The 27,576-nt window shown below is 52.0% G+C and overlaps 1 protein-coding gene across 3 annotated transcripts in view; it reads right to left on the bottom strand.

The window, feature by feature from the left end:
• Positions 1-23,735, bottom strand: part of STEAP3 (STEAP3 metalloreductase) — a 44,883-nt gene extending 21,148 nt beyond the window's left edge. Inside the window, exons 1-2 of one of the 3 annotated variants that reach the window (XM_033231741.1) lie at positions 23,584-23,735; positions 115-614 (exon numbers count right to left, since the gene is read on the bottom strand). In XM_033231741.1, the coding sequence (XP_033087632.1) occupies positions 115-606 (492 nt within the window). In that variant the 5' untranslated portion in view covers positions 607-614; positions 23,584-23,735. Of the gene's footprint in view, positions 1-114; positions 615-22,735; positions 23,519-23,583 lie in introns of those variants that run through there. The other 2 variants (XM_033231740.1, XM_033231739.1) reach the window with 2 other exon arrangements.
• Positions 23,736-27,576: the final 3,841 nt, after the last annotated feature.

The following is a 27,576-nucleotide window of genomic DNA, read 5'->3' as shown; positions in this document are numbered from 1 at the left end:
GATTAGCTATGATAATATACCAAAAATAAAAGAGCCTGGCGTGCTGGCAGTACTCAATGAAAATTAGCTATTTATATTTATTGTTATGATGGCTGTTACTCCCCCAGAACCTACCTGCCTATTACCATCCCTCGGGCCAGCCTGCAGGGTCCAGGCGGAGATGACATTGAAGGCCTTGACCACTGTGCAGGTGGGGAAGAGGGAGGCCAGGTACTCAGCATTGGACTCACGATGCTGAAGGTGCTCTTGCTCTGTAGGGTTGCTCACATCCACCAGGATCTTGCCAATCAGCTGCTCACTGAGACTGCACAGTGAAGCGTAGTGCTCCCGGAACACAGCCACAAAGATGACCTCTGGGGAGCTCACTGCCTCCTCCTGGAAAGTCACTTGGGCCGCTGAGGGGAACAGCCCGGCTGTGCGTTTGGGGTTGCGGCTCCCCACCACCACTTTGAAGCCAGAGCCCACCAGGCGTGTGGCCAGGGAGCGGGCAAAGTCCCCGCTACCCAGGATGCCCACTTTGGGGGCCTCATCGGGGACCTTGGCAAGGCTGCTATCGCTGTCCACCAGGTGGAGGCTGATCAGTGGCTTGTCCATCTCTCCTGACATTTTGGTGGCTGCAAGAGAAGTCAGGAACCTGGTCAGTGGAGGGCTCCTGGACTGCCCCTTCTGCCACCTCCCTCCTCTTACACATCGTAACTACACGGCAGTCAGACATTCACCCAGCAGGTGTTCACCGAGTGCTACCACATGTCAGCACCAGGGGAACAAGCTGAGCACAACACAGCCCCTTCCCTGGGGAGAGCACAGACTCAGGAAGAGCAGGGAGGACTTCTGCCCTCCACCCTTTGTCCCTCCTGCTGAATTATTTCCTTGGGGAAAAGCTGGCAGAGTGAGAGTGCTGGGATAGGGGACTCTGGACTCTCCATGACCAATGTGAAGCAGTGCCATACTTCTTTTCAAAAGGACGATACAATGGACAGTGACCATCTAATCCCAACCTCACCATCGCTGGGTGTTTGATGACCAGGAAGGGTGAGCATGTCCCTGTACCTGTCTACATTTTGCATCTTGGAGAAGTTCTTATGCTCTCCCTGAAGGATAGTGAACAGCTTGAGGGCAGGACCTCATCTCCTCTGACCTTGGATCTCACTGTGTATCATAGTCTGGCACAGAGGCAGTGCTCAATGTTTGCTGAATGAATGAATGAATGAACACCAAACCCTGATCTCTGAGGGCAGGACTGGAGAGACATGTGAATGGGCCCCTAAGATAGGGTGGGTGCCCTGCGATCTTCTTTGCTGAGCCCAAGATATGAGTGGATGTGGAGGAAACCCTGGACTCGGGCCAGCAGTCTACAGTTAACTTGGATGGGAAAAATTATTATATATTAATTGTCACCAACTTCTAACTAAAATTTGCTATTTCCTTTAAGTATGAAGTAGGCAACATAATTTTTCATTAACACTGGCCAAGAGTATATCATAAATTTACCTGTAAATAATTTATCCTGATACTATTTAAATTAAACACAAATTTAAAACTATGCTAGCCAGGTGCAGTGACTCACACCTGTTATCTTAGCACTTTAGGAGGCCAGGGCAGGAGAATGGCTTGAGGTCAGGAGTTCAAGACCAGCCTGGGCCACATAGGGAAGTCCCATCTCTGAAATAATAATAATAAAAAAAATTAGCCAGGCACAGTGGCACATGCCTGTAGTCCCAGCTACTCAGGACACTGAGGCAGGAGGATCGCTTGAGCCCAGGAGTTGAAGACTGAAGTGATGACACCACTGAACTCCAGCTTGGGTGGCAGAGCAAGGCTGTCTCAAAATAATAATAATAATAATAAAATAAAGTAAAAATAAAATTATGGTGGACATTAGATCTGCCACTAGAGCTTGTTATTTAATGTGCTAATAAAGAAGCATGCATAATGCTACTGTAGTTTTTTTTAAAAAATATTTTCACCGTGTTTCCATGTAATATGTTTCCTTTGTAACCCTAGGCTATTTTATTTGGTGCATGTAAGAACATTATTCTGAGCAGAAGTCCACAAGCTTCACTAGCCTACAGTTCCACAGGGCAGCAGAGCAGTTGGGGTGACTTTCAACACCCTGCATAGGTGTCTGCCTCTTCCTACTTTTCCACAACACTCTCCTGGAACCTCTGGACACTTGACCAGGTGCGGAGTGGGTCCAGGGACTGACACAAAGATGGGGCAGGGGGACCAGGAGGCTGGGCCCGGCTCTGCTATGAAACAGCTGTGTGTCTTCAGACAAGTCTGTGTGCCTCCCTGGGCCCCAGCTTCCATCTTTGTCAATGGAGATCACAATCTCTGCTCTCAGATGACAAATAATGCAATCTTAAGAGGTTTTTGAAACTGTGGTCGTTCCTTTTATAAGGCAGCAGTAGCAGCTCTTGTTAACGGAATGCCTACCATACACCCATCGCTGCTGTCGGGCCTTTCCTTGGGTGATGGGCCTCTGGTCCTCACAAGAACCCCAGCAGGTAGATTCAGTTATCATTCCCACTTTACAGAGGAGGGAACTGAGGCTCAGGGAGGCTCAGGAAGTTGTTTCAGGCAGCACAAATAATTGAGGGGAGGAAGAGCAGGAGGCAGGTCTGTCTGCCTTGGCAGTCAGAGCTTCACTCCGTCTTACTGCCCAGACGGAGAACATCGAGCTTTCCAGAGATGTCCCAGATTGCTGCAGAGCTGGGACCACACTGGCTGGTACAAGAGGCCAGGTGGAAGGAGGTGCATTCTCAGTGTCAAGAGTCAGGGTACGTGTGTTCCCGTCCTGCCTCTGCCAGCATGGGAAACTCCCTTAGCCTCTTGCGCATCTTTAACGTGGTTTTCAAACACAGCTCTGCCTGTCACAGGATAGCAGGGATTGGCTGATCTGAGACACTGAGGGGTTGCTTTTGTGGGGATCGTGCTTCCCAAGTCCACAGATGGGGGTGGCACGCCTGCACAGACATGCAGGCACCCGCCAAGACCCCCACCCCACACACGCTGGGCACAGCCACCCTGAGAATAGGAGACGATGTTTTCTGCCTGGTTCTGGGAGCATTTCCTGGGTGGTAAGCTACATTCTGTAGGTGACAACGGGCCTCCTGACCCATCCTATAGTGAGTCCACGGCAGGCGGGTCTGCACCAGGCCCACAAGGCTGCCCGGTCCAAGAGCCGGGCTCTGGAGCCAGACTGCCTGGATTCTGGTCCTGACACTGCCGCATTTGAACTGTGTGACCATGGGCCTGTCTGTGCCTCAGTTTTCTCAGCTATAAAAGGGAGACCATTGCAGCACTTCCCTTATGGGCAGGTTGTAGGAGTAAATAGGTAAATTATGCAAAGCACTTAGAACAGTGCTGGACACATAATAAGCAAATGGCGTTCAGTAATCACTAAGCAAACACTGGCTGCCAACAGAAACGAAGCTCCATGCCAGCAGCAGGGTCCAGGCAGAGAGAGGGCAGAAGACCCTGCCGGCACCCCTTCGACCCCAGGGAAGGAGGATGAAGAGCTGGGTGACAGTTATGTCAGCCCAAGGGCCTTGCAGATGGCCTCAGGGCTCACAGGCCGGCATCTGTGATTTGGGCCAAGGTGAATTCAAATCCCTCTTCTCCTGCAATCGGGAGGGCCAAGGTTCCCCTTGTGGTCAGTCAAGGCTGGGACAGATATACCCAGGCCTGTCCCCAACCACAGGGAGACACAAGTCCCGGGGAGTTTTGCCCTGATGGGGAGGAAGAGTAGCCACCCTGAGGCCTCTGGAGCATCTTTCCAACATTTGCTAATGATTTGGTTGATCCTAAGTAGGACCCCTCTAGACAGAAGCCTCTCCTCTGTCTCTGCCCTCTCTGTCTCCCTCCCTCCCATCTCCCGAGTGACTTTGTGCTGAACACTCCTAAGCATATGAAGACGAGTGACAAGCGGTCCCCACCCAGAGGACTTACAAGTTAGTTTGTGCTGGGGGAAAAGGGGCTTGAATAAGACCCGCCGCCGACGACTGGACATGGGGCAGCTAGAGACAGAGCTCAGGCATGGCACAGGTATGGCCCGGGCTCTTGCCCAGGGCGCAGCTGAAGGAGAAGCCAGGGCAGGGCAGCTTCACTCAGATATGCCTCTGAGGATCCCTGAAAAACCTCAAATGATTTACCTCGAAAGGAAACTGAACCAGCCCAAAGTGAAGCAAGGTGGAGCAGATCCAGATTTTGAGTCCTGTCTTTGTTGAACCCCAAAGCTACTCATAGGTGGGAAGGGATTGCCGGGGCTGGGCCTTGAGGGTGTTGCTCAGAACCTTCCAGGGAGCTGATATGGAGGCTGCCGCAGCCGAGGAGAGCTGGTCCCAGCTCTGCGTCTAACTGGTGCTGGGACATAGGAGGTCCCTGGGCCTCTCTGGGTGGCTTATCTAACAGGAGCTGCTGCACCAGCTCAGCTCTAAGCCCCTTTCAGCCCCAGCAGTCTAGGGAGCTATGAAAAGTCCTAGACATGGTTCTAAGGGGCCCTGCTTTTCAGCTGTAGGATAAACGCAAACTAAACGTTAAGCACCTCCAAAGCTTCTCTTGCCACCAAAATGCAGTCTGCAACAGGAAAACGCCAGGTTGTAATGCCACCTTGTATTGCTCCCTAGGCGGCCTCTTCCTTGACCTTTCTGCTGCAGGAACAGAGCCACTTGGCTGGGAGGAGTCAGGCAGGTGGTTAAAGGCCTGGGGAGAAATCATGGCCTCAAACGTCCTTCAGTAGCTTGGTGCCTTTGGGCAAGTTACATAGCTTCTCTGTGCCTTAGTTCCCTCACTTTTAAAACGGGAATGCTAATTATACCTCTCTAAAGGCTGTTTGAAGATGAAATGAGTTAATACGTGTAAAAGCTCAGAGCTCTTTTCTGACTGGTTGTATGTGCACCTGTGTTTCCTAATCTTGTGTGTGTGTGTGTGTGTGTGTGTACGTGCCCTATTCTTGTGTGCATGTGTGCTGTGTGTACTCTTCTCTAACTTCTTCATGGACAGTGGCCACATTCAATTCTTCTGCCCCCTCCTGATGCTCAGCATGAACCCTCCTGCTGAAGGCTGGCGTGGGTTGGGGGCAGGACAGGTGGTACATGTCCTGGAAGTCCCAGAGGCCTGTCCCTGCGGCCTGAGGTGAGGGTGTGACTAATCCTGTCTGGGCCCTGGTTCCCTGGGGGTTCTATTTATAGAACTGGAGAGGGAGCAGACGGGATCAGATTGCAGCTCTGTGGGCCGAAGCCTGTCTCCTGCGCGCAGACCTGCCCACCTCTCCTCCCAAGCTGTGGACAGAACTGCATGGAGGCTCGGGTGTCCCGGTCCCCTCTGGGTCTCCGCCCAGGCTTGTCTGTCCCCTCCCTCTTCCTGGCAGAACTACAGCCTGTATTTATGGCTGGGAGCCATGCCTGGCCCATGGCCTGCCTGCCAGCTCCTGTCTGCTCTTGTGCAGGTCACTAATGGTTAGCGGTATGACATCCACAGTCCCCTGGCCTTTTCTTCATGGACACTGATCACCTTTCCGACATGAGCGGCCGGGGCAGGCTGTGGCCACGGAAGGTTTGCTGTGAGGTCGGTGTTGATGGAGGGGCTGGGGCCACCGGCAATCAGAAGCTGGCTGTGGTACCCTGCAGCTAAATGGAGGAGGGGCAGCCTGCAGGCCAAGAACGGGGTGTCTCCCACACCTCCCATGTAGGGACTGACTGAGCGAGGAGAGAGAAAATAACCCAGTTCTTGTCCTCAAGCAGCCCACAGTTATCTTCAATTTTTTTTAAAAAATTATTGTTTGTTTATTTATTTATTTATTGAGACGGAGTCTTGCTCTGTCGTCAGGCTGGAGTGCGGTGGCGCAATCTCGACTCACTGCAACCTCTGCCTCCCAGGTTCAAGCAATTCTCCTGTCTCAGACTTCTGAGTAGCTGGGACTACAGGCGCATGGTACCACGTCCGGCTACTTAATTTTCTTTTTCTTTTTCTTTTTTTTGAGACGGAGTCTCGCTCTGTCTCCCAGGCTGGAGTGCAGTGGCCGGATCTCGGCTCACTGCAAGCCCCGCCTCCTGGGTTTACGCCATTCTCCTGCCTCAGCCTCCCGAGTAGCTGGGACTACAGGCGCCTGCCACCTCGCCTGGCTAGTTTTTTTTTTTTTTGCATTTTTTAGTAGAGATGGGGTTTCACCATGTTAGCCAGGATGGTCTCGATCTCCTGACCTCGTGATCCGCCCGTCTCGGCCTCCCAAAGTGCTGGGATTACAGGCTTGAGCCACCGTGCCCGGCCTGGCTACTTAATTTTCGATTAAAAAAATGTTTTTTTATCTGGTCAGTAAAATTACATTTGGGGGCATGTATTCCTATTACTGCTCTATTTCTTTATAAGTAAAATACACTGAAAATGTACACTTATGTAGCAGTGCCCTATAACGTTGTATGTGGTATAAATCATATGTAAACAAATGTAGGTGCAAGGGAGGCTCTGTATGTCCTCCCTGCTCTCAGGGAATGAGCCTTAACAAGCCCCGAGGAAGTCCACACACACCCTGGAGACCTTTGCCCCCTGGGAGGGCCAGGCAGTGGACTAAAGTATTCAAGGTCTCCTGACAAGGGCACTGACTTCAGACAGCGGGGACTGGGAGGATTCCTGCAGGAGGTGGGCTTGAGCTGAGCCTTGACGAATTGAGAGTGAGCCCAAGAAAAGCACTTCAGAAAGAGGGGCCTGCATTGAGCAAAGGGGGCCCAGGATGGCCCAGAGTGCAGGCACACATCAGCAGTGCGTGTCCCTGGGTGAACGAGTATGTGCCCACAACCAGCACCAGGGCTCAGCAAGCCACAGGTGAAAACGTCAGTTCTTGCATACAGCCTGGCCAACATGGTAATACTCCATCTCTACTAAAAGTACAAAAAATTACCCAGGTGTGGTGGCGCGTGTCTGTAATCCTAGCTACTCCGGAGGCTGAAGCAGGAGAATCGTTTGAACCTGGGAGGCAGAGGTAGCAGTGAGCCAAGATTGCGCCACTGCACTCCAGGCTGGGCGACAGAGTGAGACTCCGTCTCAAACAAAAACCAAACAGGCCGGGCGCGGTGGCTCAAGCCTGTAATCCCAGCACTTTGGGAGGCCGAGACGGGCGGATCACGAGGTCAGGAGATCGAGACCATCCTGGCTAACATGGTGAAACCCCGTCTCTACTAAAAATACAAAAAACTAGCCGGGCGAGGTGGCGGGCGCCTGTAGTCCCAGCTACTCGGGAGGCTGAGGCAGGAGAATGGCGTGAACCCGGGAGGCGGAGCTTGCAGTGAGCCGAGATTGCGCCACTGCACTCCAGTCTGGGCGACAGAGCGAGACTCTGCCTCAAAAAAAAAAAAAAAAAAAAAAAAAAAAAAAAACCAAAACAAACAAACCAAAACAAACAAACAAATTCTTGCACAGAACTCTTTTCCAGACTGAAAACGTGTAGAGAGGGAAAGAGGAAGGAACTGGGTCTGGGGTCTACCCTGAGTATCTTCTCACTGGGAGGTACTGGACATGTCAGTCCTTTCTCTAACCTGTTTCTTCATGTGTAAAATGAAAATACCGATTTTCCCTCAAGGGCATGAAGTAGCCAAGGGCCATATACACCTGGGGCATTGCTCTGTGGCTGGGATGTCTCTGGGAGTTCTTCCCCTGTGGTCTTTCTTTTCACGTGCTCCTTGTCCACCCCCTGCCCCCACTTCCCTGAGCTTTGGGAGAGCAAGATCGCTGTGTTTTGTTCCACACGCACCCAGAACCCTGCACCATGCCCGGCACACTGTAGAGGTTCTGTGCATCTCTCTGCCTGACTGCATACACCACTGGAGCCTATGTAGCCTCTGGGGGCAGAAATCCTTCCAAAATGTAGTACAAAATCAGATCCTCATCCAGCACCCCAGGGATCACCCCAACCTGCCTGGGGTTCATCTTCAGTTTTCACAGAGCATTTGTATAAGCTCTGCCTGTTCTCTCATCCTCAGGCCTTTATGGGCGCTGTCTGTCCACCTGCTCGCCTCTTAAAGCCCCCCAGGTCCTGCTAATTCACTGCTGAGGAAATCGAAAGAGTACATCGAGAAAGTGAAAAGCCAACTTGGAATGGAGAAAAGTTTGACGAATCATATATCTGATAAGGGGACCTGTTTCTAAATATCTGAAGAACTCTTACACCTCGGTCTTAAAAAGAACCTACATAAAGTGAGCAAAAGACTGGAAAAGACACTTCTCCAAAAAAGATATACAAATGCACATGAAAAGAAAAGATGTTCAGCATCATTAGCCCTCAGGGAAATGCAAATGAAAACCACAATGAGATACCACTTCACACCCACTAGGATGGCTACAATGATAGATTTTTTTAAAAGACAGGGAGGATGTGGAGAAATCAGAACCCTCCTACACTGCTGCTGGCATTGTGAAATGGTGCAGCCGCCGTGGAGAACAGCCTGGGAATTGTTCAAAACGTTAAACAGAGCTTCTGTATGACCCAGCAACTCTACTACTCTATATATCCAAGAGAAGGAAAAACGTATATCCACACAAAAACATTTTCACCCATTATTCATAATACCCAAAAAGTGGAAACAGTTCAAACGTCCATCAACTGAGGAATGGTTAAACAAAATGTGGCCTATCCATCCAGTGGAAAAATATTCAGCCATAAAGAAAAACTAAGTACCCGTCCATGCTCCAACAGGGATGAACCTTGAAAGCATTACTCTAAGTGAAAGAAGCCAGTTACAAAAGGCCTGACATTACATAATTTCATTTATATAAATGTCTAGAATAAGCAAATCAATAGAGACAGAAAGTAGATGAGTGGTTGCCAGAATGGGGGATCTGGAGAAAATGGGGCGTGACCGCTCACAGGTACACAGTTTCTTTTTGGGGTGATGGCAATATTCCACAGTTGATTATAGTGATGATTACACAACTCTGAATACACTAAAAACCATTGAATTGTATACTTTGAATGGGTGAGTTGCATGGTAATGTGAGGTATAGCTCAATAAAGTTATTTAAAAAGTTGTTACTTAAAATAAAAAAGGAAATTGAGATACGGCAGACTGCTACTAGTGTGTGTAAACCAAGAGTAAACATGTTTTGGATGAGAGCTTAAGCACGCTCCATGAGCCTAAATCATTGGATGGATTTTGTGACACCAATGTTGGTGGCTGCTGTGGTTTGGAGGTTTGTCGCCCCAAAACCTCATGTTGAAATCTCATCTCCAATACTGGAAGTGCACCTAATAAAAGGTGTTTGGGTCATGGGGGTGGATTCCCTCCCTGGCTTTGGGGCAGGCAGAGGGGCAAGTAAGTTCCCTGTTAGTTCTCACTATATTAGTTTCCTCGAAAGCAGCTTGTTAAAAAGAGCCTGATACCTCCCTCCCCTCTCTCTCTCTCTTGCTTCCTCTGTCCCCAGGTGACCTCTGCACACATGGTGCAGATGAGGAAATGGGGCTCAGGAAGGTGAAGTGACTTGCCCAGGCCACCAGCTAGCAAGTGGTCAGGTGGGATACGAATCCACCCCTCTGCTGGGCCCTTGCTGGCTGACCTTGCAGTTTACTAAGGTGACTGATCCGGAATAAATCCAGAGCATTCAAATGTTTGCCTTTCTTTGGCCTCCACCATGAGTGGAAGCAGCCTGAGGCCCTCCCCAGATGCAGATGCCTCATCTTGAACTTTCCAGCCATCAGAGTCATGGACTAAAAAAGCCTTTTCTCTTTACAAATTCCCCAGCCTCAGGTATTCCTTTATAGCAACACAAAGACCACACTAACACAGTGACTCTGCAACCTTCTGAAGTTATTTCCTGTTTGTTTTCCACATAATTGAGGTTCCTAAGCCCCATGACCTCTGGACAAGTGAGGCTTATATAATCAGTACCATTACCTGTTGTTGTTGTAAAAATGGTGCCTTGGGCTAAACTGTCCTCTTGGCCTTTGCTCACACAGCTACTTCTCTGCCATCCATGCAAGCAGAGAGCCATTCCAGGGCCCAGGGGATGATGTATGTGTGCCAAGTGCCGGGGTCTGAGGTCTACCCCACCAGCTCCTGGGTCAGCGAACAGGGCAGATGTGTTCCAGGGGGTGTGGGGGAGGCGACATCTGCTACTCACCCACATGGCTGAGGGTTTATAGAAGGATGTGCAGGTGGAAACATGCACACAGCTGCAAATCTTCTAAGTGGGGCATTAGGTCCCTCTTCCTCCTAAAGTCATCCCTTCCCTAACCAGGATCATTTCAGCCCCTGGGACTCTCTAAATAACACAGCTGAAGCCACAATTTGTCACTGAGAGCTCCCCTAGCCAGGCCAGGCCACTCCCCACAATGCAGTCAATGGGACATGGGTCCCACCATGCAGCCAACAGGACATGGGCTCAGGAAAACGTTAGAACACTCTGGATTTATTCCAGATCAGTCACCTTAGTAAACTGCAAGGTCAGCCAGCAAGGGCCCAGCAGAGGGATGGATTTTCATATCCCACCCGACCACTTGCTAGCTGGTGGCCCGGCCACGTCACTTCACCTTCCTGAACCCCATTTCCTCATCTGCACTATGGGGTGATGTTCCTCACTTTAATGAGGTGTAGGAAGGATTATATGAGACAAATAATGTGCTATGCTCTGGGCCTTTTAATTTGCTCATTTTTTATTTTATTCCTCTCTAGGATATTTTGTAAATCTTCTTGTCTGGGTAAAGCAGAAATAGATGCACCCAAATCAATACACGGTGTTCTCTGCCTAATGGAAAAATTTACTTTAAAATTTTCTAAAAATGTGCTCTAAGATAATGGCCTGGAGAGACATACCCATTTCTCTTCAAGACAATTGGAGGAAAAGACCTGCTGCTATTTGGGACTCGGGAGTGGGAAGAAGATGGGGGAAGAGCAGAGCAGGAGATCTGGGGTGGAAGGAAGAGTAGGAGGGCCTGCTGCTCAGGGCTACAGCCCTGGTGGTTGGGAACTGGGGCACTGGGCTCCTTGAGCCCTCTAGGGGATGCTGGTCCTAACATCTGGCTCCCTGCCAGGGACAGTTATGCCGCTGGGGTCTCCAGGCCACTTACCCTTGCAAGTATCAAGCCCACACCAACTGCTCCTCTGCCTCCATGGCCCTCCAGAGCAATCCATCTCACTGGACAGTACTGTTTTCTTTCCTGTCTATCTTCTCCCCAACTCCAAGCTCCTCAAGGTGAGAACTAAGTAAAATTCACTTTTGCAAACCCCAGCACTTAGGACACATCAGGTCAAACTTGAGCTGCATCAGGGTCACCTGGAGGACTGATGAAAACATATTGCTAGGCTCCACATCCAGAATTGCTGGTGCTGCTGGGGACCACACTTTGAAAAACACTGCGTAGGTGCTCAGGAAAGGGCTGTGGAAGGGGTGAATGAACTAACCACTCACTTGCATGCAAGAGCAACTCAGTTTTAACTTTTTTTTCCTGGGTCTTTACAGTTGGCCCAGCTCGCAGCCCACTTGGTCCAGAAAGTCCTCCCTGCTCATAGGGACTTCGAGTATTCATGCTCTCTCTGAGCTCCTCTAGGTCTTGAGGGTCACATGTATATGCCCTGTCCCTACACACCCCTTGGCTGCCCAGAGCTGGGTCTCTCAGGTGAGAAGAAGGTGATCAGCGTCATCGTGGCATTGTTAGTTGAGTCAATGAAACAAATCCCATGGGAACCACTCCCTGGCTACATGTGGGTCATCAGGCGCACTGCAGGCTGGGGAGAGGAGCAGTTCTAGGGGACCATAAAGATCTTGGGAATCTGGGAGCCCCCTAACATCTTGACTGGGAGGATATTCCCAAAGGACAGAGTTTCCTGGCTGACCAAGAATCCAGATGGCCTGCGTGCCAACCAGGAATCTCTCACTACCGTGCTTTGACAGCCCAGCCTGGGAGAACTGCTCACTGGGACAGTTCTTTACTACCCATTGCCAGCGTATGGGAAGGATGATGGTCAATGCTGGTTGGGAAGGGGAAGAGGAAAGCCCAACCGTCAGCACCAAGGCCAGGGGCTTGAAGCAGCAGAGGGGGTGGGGCATGCTCAAGCACCACGGTCCCTATGCTGTACAACTTTAGGAGGTGCTATTTACATAGTAATCGCTGTGGAGAGCGCCCTCTGCACAGCCTGTGCAGTTTTATGCAATGGTCCATCCTACCAAACCTCCTCTGAGAAATTCTCTTATTCATTATTCCCAGAGTACCTGCTGTGTACCCAGCATGGAGCAAGGCACCAGGGCCATGCAGGTAGCCAAAGATGACCTGCCCTCTTAAAGCTCTTGGGAGAAAGGCCAGCTACACAATGCAGGAAGGAGTAAAGTGCTGGAATGAGGGGATGACTGGGTGCTATGGAGCCAGGGAGGAGGGCTTTACTTTGCCCAGGGAGGCCAGGGAGCTGGATTGTGGGGGCAGCCAGCTCCCTATGGGCCAGTTAATCCAGCCAGGTTGGAGGCCATCAGGCAGTGGCAGCTGAATCTGCAGCCTCAGCATCTGGAGCTGGGTGGTTTCTTGCTTTCCAGGGAGACCTGGAGCTGCACAAACCCTGGGACTGGTGGGTCTTGTGGGCTGTGGCTGCCCCCACCCCTCCCCTTGTTATGGCATAGGATTTACTGAATCAGGGATGGGCCTCAGCCCTGCTCCTGGGCAGGGCAAGCCATGGGAGTAAGGAAAGAGCAGAGTTAGCCAAGACACACAGAGGCAGCTCAGGGTGTCTGCCACGGAGCTCGGCCTGCCTCATATCACCTGATTTTTGGGCTTAGGGATGTGTGCCTTCTCTTGGTTTGTCCAGCTGCTGCACTGCCTTTTTCTGGAAGCCTCTGAGGGGCCCTCCCCTGCCCCTCAGTGGCCTCTTACTTTGGATTCCCAGGGATACTGGAAGTCGGCCTCCACCCTCTAACTGCTCTGCATGGGGAGAGTCATGCAGCCACTTCTCAACCACCTGCCATGGGCCAGCACCAACTTTTGCAAGAGCTCTGACTTTTGCAACAGCTTTGACGTTTGCCAGAGTCCCAAGAGCTCAAAAGGCTGGTCCAGGCAGCCTGGGGAGCAGCTCCTGGCTTCCACCTGGGTCTAGGACAGGGAGGACTTCACGCTCTGGAACTAATTCTGCACTTTTTGTCACATTACCATTGGCTGCACACACTGGTTCTCTTGTCTGTCACCTCATTGGATGGGAGCCAATAAAAAACTCATTTATGTGTCTCTAGCACCTACTGGGGCCTGGCACACTGTAAGTGCTCAATACATTTCTGTGGTTTGAATGATTTAAGACTAGATTCTGAGGGGAGTATTTGTGAGTCATAGCTGCTCTCCCCAGAACCTAGCTGGGGCTCTCTCATACTCAGTGGTGATGAAATAATAATACTATGAGTTTCTAATCCCTTCTGCAGGTTGGTGACATCGTTAGACCTAGTCAAGCATTTTGCTATTTGATAAACTTAGTAACACTGAAGACTTATGCACAGATGAATTTAAACACTGGAAATAAATATTAGCAAAGAGACTGCTGCAACTCTGGTCAGAGTGAAAATCAAACACCAGATCTAAGGTGCACTGAGGTGCAGCCTGGTATGGGGGTACACATGGAAGGAGCCTTCAGGAATGCTGAGTCAATGGCTTCAGGGTTTTTGGAGGCTTCTGGGCCAGGGCATAGCAACCATTTGGAGGGGTCTGCCCAGTCTCCATTAGGTGGGGGTGTCAGGGCAGGTGAGGCCCTGCCTCAGCTGCCATTGGCAGATGTGCTGTCTCCTTGGCCCTTCCAAACCTGTGTCTGCCTGGTCTGTGCCTCTGGCCACTTCCCACCCAGAGCTCTTGCTTTCTTTCTGCTTAGGTTATAGGCTTAATCTTTTTCCCTGGGAAGTGCCTTTCCCCCAACTAGCTAAATTCAACAGGAAGGCCCAGTGCCTCTACAAGGCAGAATTAAGTTCCCCACCTCTTGGTTCTGCAGCACAGGTAACAGGTTGCAACTAACATACAGTGGTATGTACTTTCCCTTAGAAGTCCCAGGGGTAGGTGGTGGGGGGACCCTACTCCCCGTCATCTCGATCACCCCTCCCCACATGCTAATAATGTTAGTATTAAAACTAACACCCTTGGATATGAAAAATCTACATCTCCCAGTCAGGTGAAGTGAATAACAGCTTCTGCAAAGTCGTTCCCATTTTATGGATCTGAAATTTGCAATGTAAGTCAAAAGCAGGGCACATTTTATGCAAATAAGAAGTTTTCAGGGAAGTTCCCCACCCTGTGACTGCCCCATGTAGCAACTCCAGGCCTCCCCTATAGCGTGAATTCCATCTTCCCCAACAGAGAGGAGCTGGGCAGGCACATCCCAGCACCTAACAAATGCTGGCATGGACACAGCTGCAATAACCAGGAGTCAAATGCAGAGAAGTGCCAGCGAGGCGAAGTCGGGGATCGCGCCTGAGGATGTGCGCACAAGGTTTGACCTGCGGAAGGCTATCATTCCTTCTACTTTGCAGAAGAGAAAACTGAGGCCCGGACAGGTTAAAGGACCTCCTCCGGGCCCCGAGTTGGCTCTTGCCTGCCCTAGTTCCACTGTGTCCTGGGCCGGTCCAGTCCCTGCATTCGAGCTGCCTCTGGGGTGGCGAGGGCCTGCGGCTCATTGCTTGGGACGTGAGTAACAGTTGGTCACCTGGTCAACACCAGGCTTTGGTGTCTTCTGCTTTCTTCCTCTTCAGTTTTCTGTCTCCTCAATGAGCTGCTCCAACTCACACTTTCCAGCCTCTCATTCTCAGGCTGTTTCTGCAAATCCAGAGCTGCCCGCTATCCCCAAACCCCCAGGCTTGGTTCTCACTGGGCCTGGGGTCCAGGAGGCCCCACCTGATCCCAGGTCCCTCTTGCTATCCCACCCCTAGCCTCCCACAGCTGACCTGAGAGGAGAGAGGATGGAGGATGCCAGTCTCAAATCATGGTTTAAAAGCTTGGTTATAGCCATACACATCTAATTGATATATTTCTATTTTCTCTGTGGGCATTTTCCCTTTCTGATGTACTCTTACAAACATTTTACTGCTATATTTCTTGTAATACTGCCTGGAATCGTTATTTAGACATCATTAAAAAATTATTATATTTTTAAAAGGAAGGCTGAGAAGTTCCTACAGAAGAGAATACAGAAAGCTCAAGCACACTCGAGCCAATCCCGCAGAAATACACATGCGCGCAAGTTAGGTCTGATGGAAAAGAGTTGATCATCACACCACTTTGCAAAATAAAAGTGAATGAATAATTTAGAGAGCTTTTTACAAACATCTAGATTTTCGAATCATTCTAGAAAAATCCGGTTCAATTACTTGCAGCAGCAGTTCCGTGCTAAACCAATGCAGAAATGGTTACCAATAAGAAAAATTTACAATTCCCAATGGGCGTGCATTCCACAGAAATGCATCATAAACATTAACATCCTTAAACACACACACACACACACACACAACTGTGTGTGATAAATCCTTGAACCTTTGACTTTTAAAAGCCTCCTGACTTAATAACTTGGACTTCCTTTCCTCAAAAAGGGGCCATGAAAATGTGCAGATGATACATATTTCCCATTTTATACTGCACTTTTTGCAGCCTGTTCCAAGGCAGTACAGATCTCGGGGAGGTGTCAAGTTCCTCCTGGAGATTCAAGGGGCACCCTCCAGCTGGCCAGGGGTCAGGGGGTTGGGGAGCTAGAGGGAGGGGTTTGCACAGGACCCATGCCACCTTGGATGTGCATCATAGCCAGATTTACCAACAGCAGGCTGGTGCGACATCTGGCTGACATGAGGGTCTGAGGGTCTGAGGCTCTCAGGTCACTCGACAGCCTCATCATGAGGTGAGCCACCTTTCTGGCTCAGTCTCCAAGCAGGACAGCCTGGCTTTGGTTCTGACTTTTGGTTTCTCAGGAGATGAGGGACCTGCCAGAGAGACAGCCAGCTGACTCCTCCAGCCTGCACGCCAGCTCTTGGCCGCAGGGACTGGACCGGGAGTAGTGACTGATGCTTGGTTGGAGAGTGCACTGAGAGAGCGCAGCTCTGGCCTGCTGCTTCCTGCTCAGGGAGGAAACCTCACTGGTGATAATTAGTGGCTCAGACTCAAGTCTCTTTGCTACAGGAACTGAGGTGGGACGACCAGTAGAACCCAGGATGCATAAAATGAATAAATGTCATCTAATGTGTGCACACACACATGAGAGAGAGAAAGAAAGGGAGAGAGGTGTTTACTCTTCGGGATACAAAGGCAAACATAATGGCTGCAGAAAGTGGCAATTTATCAATTTCTGTGGGGGAAATTTATTGCAGTCACCATGGTTGCCACTGGCTTAGTGATAATGCTCTCAGCATTTGGTGCCCACAAAGGCTTCATTGTCATCTTTACTTGCTTGTCAGTGCTCACAGTGGAGAGAAAGACAGACAGACAGACCCACAAAGAGATGACAGCACTTGTCTCTAGGGCAAAGCATGGACGGGGGCTGAAGAAGACACAGGCATGTTTCTGCTGGCTGGGGACGGCTTTTCAGTGGACCTTGGAGGCCACATTGGCAGCCCAAAGGAGGCTGGAGGTTTGGAAGCTTTTGTGTTGTTGAAGTGAATTATGTGCAAGTCCATTCTTAGGGATAAGTGTATTCTATTGTCCAACTTGTTTGGAACCCAGCGATCTTGGAATAGGGCACATCTAAGTATCCCTGGCATCTTTATCTCAAGCCCGCGTGCAGAACCTGTTTATCAGATCCCTGAGCATCTGATAAACAGGTTCTGGGCAGGTTTTCTCTATCATCACCAAACACCAAGCCAAGGCCTCATTTTTCTCTGTGGCTCCCTGGGTCTCTTCTCTCCTACCGGAGTGAAAGCTCCTGTGCGCAGGGCTAGATTGCTGAATCTCCGCGGAGTCCAGCACAGGCTGATAGGCAGGGACTGACTTCCACTACCCCTCCTTCCAGTCCCTGCCCACTCCACCCCCCACCACAGCCAATGGCATTCCTTCCATCTCAAATCTTGACATTCTCCTGGCCCATCCCAATCCCCCTTCCTTGAAGAGCCAGCCCAAGGCCTTGGGCACTTAAGACACTTACCATCTCCCCCAACTCCCACCCCTGACAATCTCTCCCTGCTTTGAATTCAGAGAGGCAGCTGTGTTAGTTGGTGGACCTAGCTGGACAGAGCTGTGTGTGAATTCCGGTCCAGCCATGTGCTAGCTGTGTGACCTTGGGCAGGTTGCGTTCCCTCTCTGTCCTGACGATTAAACAGTGAATGTGAAACCCCTAAACACATGTCTTCCTTAGGACTGCTCTTGTGTGCACCTTTCCTTGCTCTGCTGTGGCCACTCACTGCACATGGCCCCTCTGCCACTCTGGGTGCTCTAGGTCAGCTGAGGGAGGGACCTATGTGCCCTCCACCCCTGCACATCTTCACAGTCCCTCACATCATGCTGTGCTTAGGTGAAGCTGGTGGATACCTGTTGAGCCAGAGGGTCTTAGGCAGTGCTTTCAAATGTTCGTGAACACCACAATCGCCCGGGCAGTTTAAGTGGGTGGGTTTCTGGGCAGTCCCAGGCCCAGAGTCTCTAGTTCAGTGTGTTGGTGTGGGGTAGATAGGACTCTATTTTCCTATCAAAGCTGCTGGGGGGTCTCCAGATCTCTTTGGAGAAGCTGCACTGTGAGGAAACCGCACCTGAGGAAAGCAAACCTTTCTGTTGCTTTTGAGAGTACAGGAGCTGGAGAGTACGTGTTCCTGGAGGGCTCCAGGTCAGCTGTGACAGCTGCCCCCTGGGGTTCTCACTGAGACCTTGGCTCTACCCTGAGCTCCCTCAACCTTGGGACTTCCCCTCCTCTCAGCACCCCCCACGCAGCCATACCAGATGTTAAAGGTCACGGGAGGGCAAGCAGCAGCCTCACTGGAACTCACACCAGCCCGGGTGACGCAAGCTTTCCAACCTCCAGCCTTCAGATCTGGGAACACCAGGAGGGCAGGGCTTTCCCAGATGCCCGCCCCTCCATCTACCCATCACCCTGATTTCTGGCTGCTGGGCCCAGCACTGTCTTGCTTCCTTCCCTTCCAGTTCCCGGTACCACCTTCTTTCTGGCCAGTCCAGAGACGTCTCCAAGGGCCAGAGGGTCATCTCCAGAGGGCCTGGCACTCTCTTCCCACAGCTCCTCACTTCCCACAGCTCCTCTGGCCTTACACCCAGGTTGGGGCGATTTGACGGCCGATGGTGCGTCCTCTCAAACTCCACTGCATTCAGTGTGCTACTGACCCTCGTGCAGGCCTGGATGGTCACCCAGAAAGCCCCCTTGGATGCCAGCAAGCCCACTGTGGCAATAAGCAGGCCAGACCTCACCCAGAGGGCCCAGCTCTCAGCCACTATATCCTCTAGCTGTGCACCCAGAGTTCACCTTCAGAGAGACGCTCGCCCTGACTGGGGGTATACCGTTATCCTCTCAAGCCCACTGGAAAAATCAGGTACCACTCCCCACAGCCTGCTGGCCACCCCACCAGCTGGATGCTTATAGAAATGGGAAGCAGCCGGGCATGGTGGCTCACACCTGCAATCCCAGCACTTTGGGAGGCCGAGGCAGGTAGATCACCTGAGGTCAGGAGTTCAAAACCAGCCTGGCCAACCTGGCAAAACCCTGTCTCTACTAATAATACAAAAATTAGCCGGGTGTGGTGGAGCACACCAGTAATCCCAGCTGCTTGGGAGGCTGAGGCAGGAGAATTGCTTGAAATCAGGAGGCAGAGTTTGCAGTGAGCCGAGATGACACCACTGTACTCCAGCCTGGGCAACAGAGTGAGAGTCTGTCTCAAAAAAAGATAAAAATTAAATAAATAAATAAATAAAAGAAATGGGAAGCTTGTTCACTCACAGACCCCAGCATGCCAGCTTTGGGGGCCCTGCTGTCTACACATGAACCGAGACAGCTGACACCACCAAATAAAGCTTAGTGGGCCCATTCACCAACCCCAAATCTCTTTACATGCACCGAAGTCGGCTTTATAATCTTGGGGCAGTATTTTTTTTACACCTTTAGAAAGAAGGCTTACACAGGCGATGTATGCTGAACTCCCACCTGGCTCTCATTAAGCAGAAGGCAGAGATGGAGGAAGTCACTGTCTGATTGAGGAACAATCAGTGCTCACCTGTTGCCTGCGCTGCCCGGTAACTGTGGGCATGCAGAAGACAGACTGACTGGGAGGAGTTGAATATCGAACAATTCTCCAATGACAGCGTTCTTACGGCACTGAAGCAACCAACGCCTGACCCATTCGGAGGAGTGCTCATGAGGCCAGGCCACACCTGAAGAGGAACACACTCTGCCCTTGGGTTGAAATGACAACGCAAGAGTTTCTCAGCCATGAGCAGTCGCCTGTCAGCCCTCACCGCAGGCACAGTGGTTGATCCCTCCGGCTCAGTGGGTGAGGGGAGGGGGTGTCTCTGGTTTTGCATACTGGCTCATTCACATGAGCGATAGGTCCTGGGCCTCACCGCCACGTGTCTCCTCACTCAGATTCACACGTACGCAGAGGGCATGTGTGTTTGTGGGGTGATTAATGACAACACTCATCCTGCCAGCAGTGGGACTCAGCTGGTCTTAGAGTGCCTGGCTCAAAGGTAGTGCTCAGTAGGTGTTTGCTGAATGAATAACCAATGAGGCAGAATTTGGACAGGAGAATGTGGCGGTTAGTTAGTGGCTAGGAGTCTCAGGATAGGGGTGGAAAAAAAGAAGTTGGGGTCCATATGTGCTTGAAAAGTCACGTGGTTGAGAGAATAACACTGTCGACCTCCTAAGAGTCTCCAGGTACAAATGAGCTCCTGTAGGTAAAGTGTTTGGCCCGGGAGCCGGCACATGGGAGGCTGAATGTCAGTGATGAGGACTGGCATTTCAGGCGAGATGGTGGTGGTGTGTGGCATGCCAAGGATGTGATGGTTGGAGCACACAGAGGCCCGGGACCCGTGGGAGGCTGTGTTGGACAGGTGGGTGGACCCAGCTGCAGGAGACTGATGGGAGGAAGTGGGACTTCAGTAGCCCAATGTTTGAAGACCACCTAGTCTCACCCTGACCCCTGCCCCTCTCCTCTCTAAGTTCTGTGATCTCCAAAGCCTCTCAAATTGGAATGGGTTGGCAGGGGTGAGGTAGGAGCGGAAAAAGAAGCATACACCCTTCCAACCCCTAGAGGGAGGAAAGGCGCCAACTTGGCCTTAGGTTCTAATAACTACTTAAACTGGTAAACATCCTCATTTTAAATCAAGAGGCACCTCCCTGGTCTAGATGCTAGAAAGCAGTTTCATAGTACTCAACCTGCCCAGCTCAGGAAGACCTGGCTACTATGCACTGTGGGTGGACAGGAAAGAGCGGATCCAGCCTCAGCTGGAAGACCAGGGAGCCTGACTCCCCGAATAACCTGCTTCCTTCCCCTGCCCCAGCCTGCCTGAACCTCACCCTAGCCCGCTCAGTTGTTCATTTGCAGCTAGACAGGGAATGCAGCAGGCAGCGTAGACTGCCAGTCTGGGAGGCATCAGCTAAGACAGAGCTGGGAACCCTGGAGCTTGGAGCCAAGGCCAGCTCTGCCACAGAGTACGGAACCTGGAGGCCACTCTCTGGGCCTCAGTTACCTTCTTTAGGAAAGTCAGTGGTTTGGTCTAGAAGAGTACTGAGCCTGGAAGGCCCCTCACTGGTTAACACACAAACCTGAGGTGAAGAAGGAGGGATCTGATATTGACTGCACTCCTAAAATTCAGCACTTCACACACTTAGTCCCCCAGATAGGCATCCTTGTTTTATGAGGATATCCTGTTTGAAGCCCTTGGCAAGGTTTTGCAAATGAACAGAGGTTCAGAGAGCTGAGGGCTTCATGTCAGGGGGTAAGGAGCTGAGATTTAGACTCATCTATCTGACTCCAAAGCCAGACTCTCCCCCCAGCTCTCAGCCAGCGACCTTTACCCACCCAGCTTTCAGGTGTGCGCCTTTGGACTTCACTCAAGAACTTTCACTTTTTAACTATGTGAAGCCCTGCCCAGCACCCTGGTCTCTGATAAGCCCGAGGAGGGAAGGGCTGTGGGCCAAGGATAGGAGACATGAATGGGAGAGGAATCTACCTGTTTGACATCTCTAGGCTGGAGAGGGCACATGTGTGATCCCAGCTTGACCTGGCCTGGTCCTGGGGACTTCAGCAAACCTGGGGCAGGCTGCTCAACCTCCAGGTGGACAAGTGGCCCAGCCTGAGCTCCCTGCTGGCTCTGAGGCCAGCATTAGACTGTGTCAGTTCCATACCCGCTGCCACATTGCCTGGCTGAGGCCACCTGCTCCATTTAAGCCCCTTCAGGACACTAGTGACACCATCTACTCCACTCCGCCCACTTACCCATCAGACATTGGCTAAGCACCTGCTCCCTGCCAGCCCCTCTGCAGGCCACTGGGGATACAGATAAGTAAGGCACAGTCTGGGTCCTCCAGGTGCTCCTAGCTGATTCAATCAGCTTTGGATGGGACTTGGGGATCTATATTTTTAACAAGCCTTGCAGGTGACTGAGGGGACACACCCAGGTGAGACCCTTTGGTTTTGTGGACCTTCTGGCTCCCAGCACTGTATTCTTGGGGCTACCAGAATCCTCTTGAGGACACAGCCTGTTTCACCCCACTGGTAGGTTCCTCTGGGCTCCAAGTCTGATAACTCTGGGTTCAAATCCTACTTCTGCAACTTGCTAGCTGTGTATCCTTGCAAAATATGTGGACTCTCTGAGGCTGTTTCCCCATTTTTAACAAGAGATAATGGTGCCTTCCTGTTGTGAGGATTAACTGGGATATTATGCACAAAGCCCTTAGCAAGATGCCTGGCACACATAAATGGGAATATCTGCTGTTAATTATATTATGGCTGCACTCTGATGGACAGAAATACCTCCCTGGGGCTATTTCCAGAACCCCCCACTTCTGGAGTTCATCTCTGAGGTGGCCCTGGATACCTGGGAGGCCTCTCCGTGCCCTCTGCCAGGGCTCCAGCAGGACCTTCCTGCTTCTCCCCACGGATCCGGCTTTCTGGTCCCTGAAGGGCATATTATCTGGGCACACCCTCCCCTTCATTTACCCAGAGTGACCAAAGTTCCAACCACACCTCTCCGGGCAGTCTGTCCCCAAATTTCGGGGAAGTGGGCAGGAGGGGGACCTTTGCCGGGCAGGAAAGGGAACTTTGCCTGGCAAGAGCTCTGCGGGCAGAGGCTGGCACTGGTCAGACCAGCCTCCTCCTGGGGACCAAGGTCGGGCGCCCCTGCCCAGCCCCTGCCCCTGCCCTGCCCGGCTGCGAAGGGACTGGGAGGTCTGGCGAGGAAGAGCCTAGAAGATCCCGCCCACAGTTACCAGCCCTCCTTTGGGACCGCTGGCCAGAGCCCCAGCTGTGGGGCACACGGAACCTGTGGACTCAGCCGAGGTCACCTGGAGGGGCGCCCACATCTGCACCCGGGGCTCCGAAGCCTGCTCCCCGCCACTGTCGCCGCCGGCCCTGCCCAACTCGCATGGCGCAAGCGGCTTCTGCGCCTAGGGAAGGAAGGCACGCGGGGTGGGGGCCCCGAACCCGGTTTATCTGCCGCCGGGCGCACGTGGCTCGGTCCCAGGGTAGAGGGGTCGCCTCCAGACGTGTGGCGGCACCCGAGGTCCGTGCGGCGATGGCGCAGGGTGCAACCAGGCGGGCGTCTCGGGGACCCGGCGCAGCACACAGCCCCGCGGAGACCGGGGGAGGGGTCACTCACCTCTGCGGCCAGTCGCTCGGAGCAACCGCGGCAGCTGAAGGTCCGCGGCGAAGGCAGTGGCTCGGCCCGAGGCTCCTCCTCTCGCGCGCCCCACCCGCCCGGGAGGGCCGGACCTGCAGGGGAGGTGGCCGCCCGCCAGCCCGCCGCAGCTTATCCGGCTCGGCCACCTCCCCCGGGGCCTCAATCAGGAGCCGCCGGGTCCTCGCTCCCCGCCCAGTCCTGCAGGCCCGGCAGCGGCGGCGGCGTCTAACCACCCTCCTCCCCTGGCCGCAGGCGGGAGGTGTCCAGCCGGCTCCAACACTTCCTGATTTGCAGTGCCCCGCACACGGCTGAAGTGAGCGGAACTCCGGGACCGCCTCTTAACCCGGCCAGGGAGGGCACCGAGGCCAGGGTGACCTCTAGGCCCCCCTGTCTTAACCTGAGGAGCACCTCGAATCCTTATCCATTTTATAACAGAGGCCAAGTGGCAGCCATGGTTGCAGGTGGGAAGAGACCAGGGCGCCAGATTGGGTCCGGATCCCTTCCCTCTCAACAAGGCTTTTGTGGTCCTGCCCATCTCTGTCCCTTGTCCACCCTTAGGGCAGACTTTTGACCCTTCCCAGCAGTCCTCAGGTTCCAAGACCGGTGGGATGGCGGGCATCTTTCTCCCGGAGCTGCCTCCCTGTCTAGGCCTTCTGGGCTCTGAAACCCTACCCGTCCCCCGCTCCCCCTGGCGCACTGCTCGCTGCCCTCCGCACTTCCAGTGCAGATGGCTTCACAGCACAGCAGGGAGGCCGGGCATAAGTAAGGTGAGGCCGTCTGTGGGCGCCTTTCTAGAGGTGTGCGCCCTGGTCGAAGCCCTTTCTCACCTATGGTCACAGTTGCCGGCTGCTGTTATTCTCTTTACAGGTGAGGAGACCCGGGCTTTTCCGCTCAGATTCGTGGAGGCTGAGTGGGGGTTCGTGACCCCGGTACTCTTTCTAGAGTATTCCTGGGGGGCGTATTCTATTAGCTTCTGATGAGGAGCTTCAGGTTATTTTTAGGAAGTCTAAGAATCCTGTTTTCTGGGGAGCCAGCCTCTGTTGGGGAGATAAGCCTCCAGAGGCCAGAGGCAGGAACTGGGCCTCAGGGAAGGCCCATAACTAGACCCCAAAGGGCACGGTCGGGAGGAAGAGGCAGAGCTCTGGTCTCCCTGTGGAGGGAGCGCTGCTGTGAGGGCCCTTCCCTCCACCCCCAACCCCCACCGAGACCCACCCGCAGGCGGTTTGCTTCCCCCTCCACACAGCTTTCCTCCTGCCCGAATACCCACCTCCCAGCTCTCTGCCCAGCCAGGGCCCAAGGCCAGAGCCTCTCCTTTCTCTTGCAAGAATTTTCCTGTCCCACCTTGCCCCAGGGCAACACCTCTTGTGGCAGTTCTCACAGGTCCTTTATCCATTCAACACTTACGGTGCCTCAAGTGCCAGACAGTGTTCCCAGTACTGGAGACACAGGTGCCCAATGAAGGTTCCTGTCTGTAGGGTGCCAGGGCTGGTGAGTTGCCCCTGCAGTGGGTTGTAAACTTTGAAAAGACAAGACCCAGTTCCTAGCCCTCTCTGGTGCCCCCAATATGCTCCCCGCACAGTAGCTGTTCTTTTGAGGCCTGCTTCTGCTGACGGGGATGGCTGAATATCCTTCCTTTAATGCCCAGGGACAAAAACTGAGCTTGGGAAACGCAAACACTGAGAGGTCTTCCAGCATCTTTGGAAGAATCCCTGGGAACCAGTGTCTTTTTGTGGGGCTTTCCATGCATGACTAAGAGAGAGGGAGACTTTTTTTGGTGGGGGGGCTCTCCATGAGTAAGAGAGAGAAAGGGAGACATTTTGAAGGCTGGGCTGGCAGAGGTCTACAGAGGATTATCTTAAAAGGAACATGAACTCCTGCTGGAAAGAAGAGGGGTCTGAAATTTCTCACAGAGAGGGAGGGAGGTGAATGCCCTACTTGGGCACACACACCTTGGCGGAGAGGGCACCACCCACGCCGTTGACCTTTGCTGTTTGTTCTGTCCACTGACCCCTGGACTAAGGGGGCCTTTTGAGTGTGAGCTTGTCTCACCTGGCATAGGGTCAGATGTTTCCAGAAGCTTGAGGGCCACATTTCTCAAAGCAGACGAGCCCTTTCCTACTCCAGGGAGGAGTGCAATGTGCTGAGCTTTGTTGAGCACCTTCTATGGGCCAGACTCTGGTGTCCTCCGCCAAGGGCAGAGCAGTCAGAACCATGCTTTCAAGATGTTTGCCAGATCGCGTTTCTCCTCTGCTCAAAACTCTCCCCCCTCCCCCAGCAAAAGTAAAGTCCTTGCAATAGCTGTGGCCCAGTGCGATTGGCCTTCTCTCCTCCTCTGTCTCCGTCTCTCTGCTCACACTCAGTCCCGCCTCAGATAGATCTGACAGGATCCTGACCCTTGCCGTTCCCCTTGCCTGGACCCTAGGTATCCCTAGGGACCCTCCCTACCTCCTTCAAGTCTTTGCTGAAAGGTCAACATCTCTATGAGGCCCACCCTGATCACCCCCATTCCTCATTCATGTACCTCCTTTCTTTCTTTTTTTTCCCCATAGGCTGTATTACCTTTGAACACACTATCAAATAGAGTTTTTTGGACTGTTTTTCAGTAACTTTCTTCTCCCATAGAAATGTGAGCTCCTGCCGGGCAGGGATTTTTATGTTTAGTGAGTTCTGTATCTCTAACGGCTAGAGCACCGCCTGGCTCATAGTACGTGCTCAGTAAATACCCTTTGCAGGAATGCACACCCGTCCTCACCCTTCCTCGCCTCTTTTAGTATCTCAGAAGTGTCCCCACAGCTCCTGCCCATTCTGCTCTCCTCCTTTGTACGCCCCTGGCTGGTGTGATGCTGATTCAGAGGGGTGCTCCACTCGTGCACTTAGGGACGTCTCTGCCCCCGGAGTTGCTGAATATTCAATGTTCAGACCCCCCGGGATTGCCCTTTTCCTTGACGACCAGGCTAGGCGTTTGGCTAAGAAGAGACTATCCAGGAAGAAAATATAGATTTATTTCTTATTTGATTAGGAAGGAGAGGGGTGTTGTTCACCCTCAGCTTCTTGGATTAATCCAGCATTTATAGGCTGGGACAGAGCAGATCCACTTCACAAAATAAATCCTGCATGAAAACGAGAGGGTCATGGGAAGCTGCGTGCCCCAATGTACTCTGACAACCCTTGCCAGGAGCCGGGCCACTTGGATCTGGTCCTGCCCAGGCCATGGTGGGCCATGGCCTCAGGAAAGATGCCACTCCCCACTGATACTCTCCCCACTAGATCAGGTGCTGCAGGGCTCCTCAAAGTTCTGGGGCACAGGAAGCTCTTCCCTATGTGAGGCTGCATTCAGGGTAAAAAGGAGGCATTGTCTTTGCCATCTCGATGGGTGGAGGCACATCAGCAGCACTCAGAGCTGAGGCAGGGCGGGTAGTGGGAGAGAGCGCTGAGCGGGGAGGCCAGCTGATAAAGGAGTGCTGGAGCCTGGGACTGAACCTTAAGACTCCGCTTTCCATGGCCCATGATTGTGAGCCAATATTGTACAACATTGTAAAGTGTGGCTTATGGGGCATTAGGGCACTCACCACCACATACACACACCAAATCTCCCTGCACCCCAGAATTTGGAATTCTACTGGAGCATAAGGTCGTCCTCCTTTCAGTCTTCTCTCGAAACATGAGCCCTCCAGAGAGGAAGCGCTCTCTGAGCTCTGTGTCATGAGAATCTGTGTATCTGCAGGGAGATGTAACTGTGGCCAGCAGGAGAGTATGGAGAAGGTTTGAAAGGAAGTTGCTTTTCATTTGTTTATTTTGGCTCAAGAGAGCATTGACAAAGGCAGTTGCTGAAGGAAGAGTGGATCAAAGATGCCGGGGTGGAGGGTGGGTCAGGGAGCAGGACCAACCGTCTTTCTGAGGGAGCTTCCTGGCACATAGTAGGTACTTAAACTTTTGTGTATGATCAATGGTCTTGGCTCGTGACTAGACCAAGATTGCCAACCAGAATGGAGGGAGGCTGACCCTGCACATCCCAGAAGCATTTACAGAGCCAAGGAAGAGATTCTTCTTGCCTGTCCATAACATTGCATTGCCTTTCAGCTGGGGGAGATTAGAAAGGCACTCACTACTAGATCATGGGAGACGCCTGGGCTTTAACCCTTTGCTGCTCAGAAGGTGGTGCTCGTGATGGCCTGGGAGGGTTTTAGGATGGCAGAGTGTCAGGCCTACCCCAAAGCTCCCCAATTAGAATGGCATTTTAACAAGACTCCCTAGGAGATTGTATACATGTTTAAGTTAGAGAAGCGCTGGTCTGCATTACAACCAAGGAAACTCACTACTCCCTGAACACCTGCATCAAGGTAGATTCACAGAAACCTAGAACTGGACGACACTTCCCCTCACCAGGGTGCATGACAACATCATACTCTTTGCTTGCTTAAAAGTCCTTGTGACGCAAATAGTCTGATAATCTTCTGAATTTCTACAAATATGGAGTCAATAACTCTACCCTTTTCAACACTCAGTGCCTATTACACAAAGCTCCAAGAAAAAAAAAAAAAACGTGATTAGTATGTTTACTCTTTTCCCATAACTAATCGTATTTCCCCTTTTACTGTGGTAGCCAGGATACTCAGACACATGTTCATGACTATATTATCCTTATTAAATATGTTTAAATGCTACTTTCTTTCCCCCAGTCCATGATTTTTTTGTCTGACTTACTATTAGCCTTATTGCTAAGCTTTTCGATGTAAAACCATCCCAAGCAGCCTCTGGAAAAAGTCAACCGTGTAAGCAAAACAAATAGGAAACATCTGTGCACTCCAGTAAGGGAGCCC

The sequence above is a fragment of the Trachypithecus francoisi genome, unplaced genomic scaffold, assembly GCF_009764315.1.
Source record: "Trachypithecus francoisi isolate TF-2019V2 unplaced genomic scaffold, Tfra_2.0 Lachesis_group13, whole genome shotgun sequence".
NCBI classification, from domain to species: domain Eukaryota; kingdom Metazoa; phylum Chordata; class Mammalia; order Primates; family Cercopithecidae; genus Trachypithecus; species Trachypithecus francoisi.
Note: the sequence above shows the minus strand (reverse complement) of the source record. Positions and strands in the feature narration are given on the sequence as shown.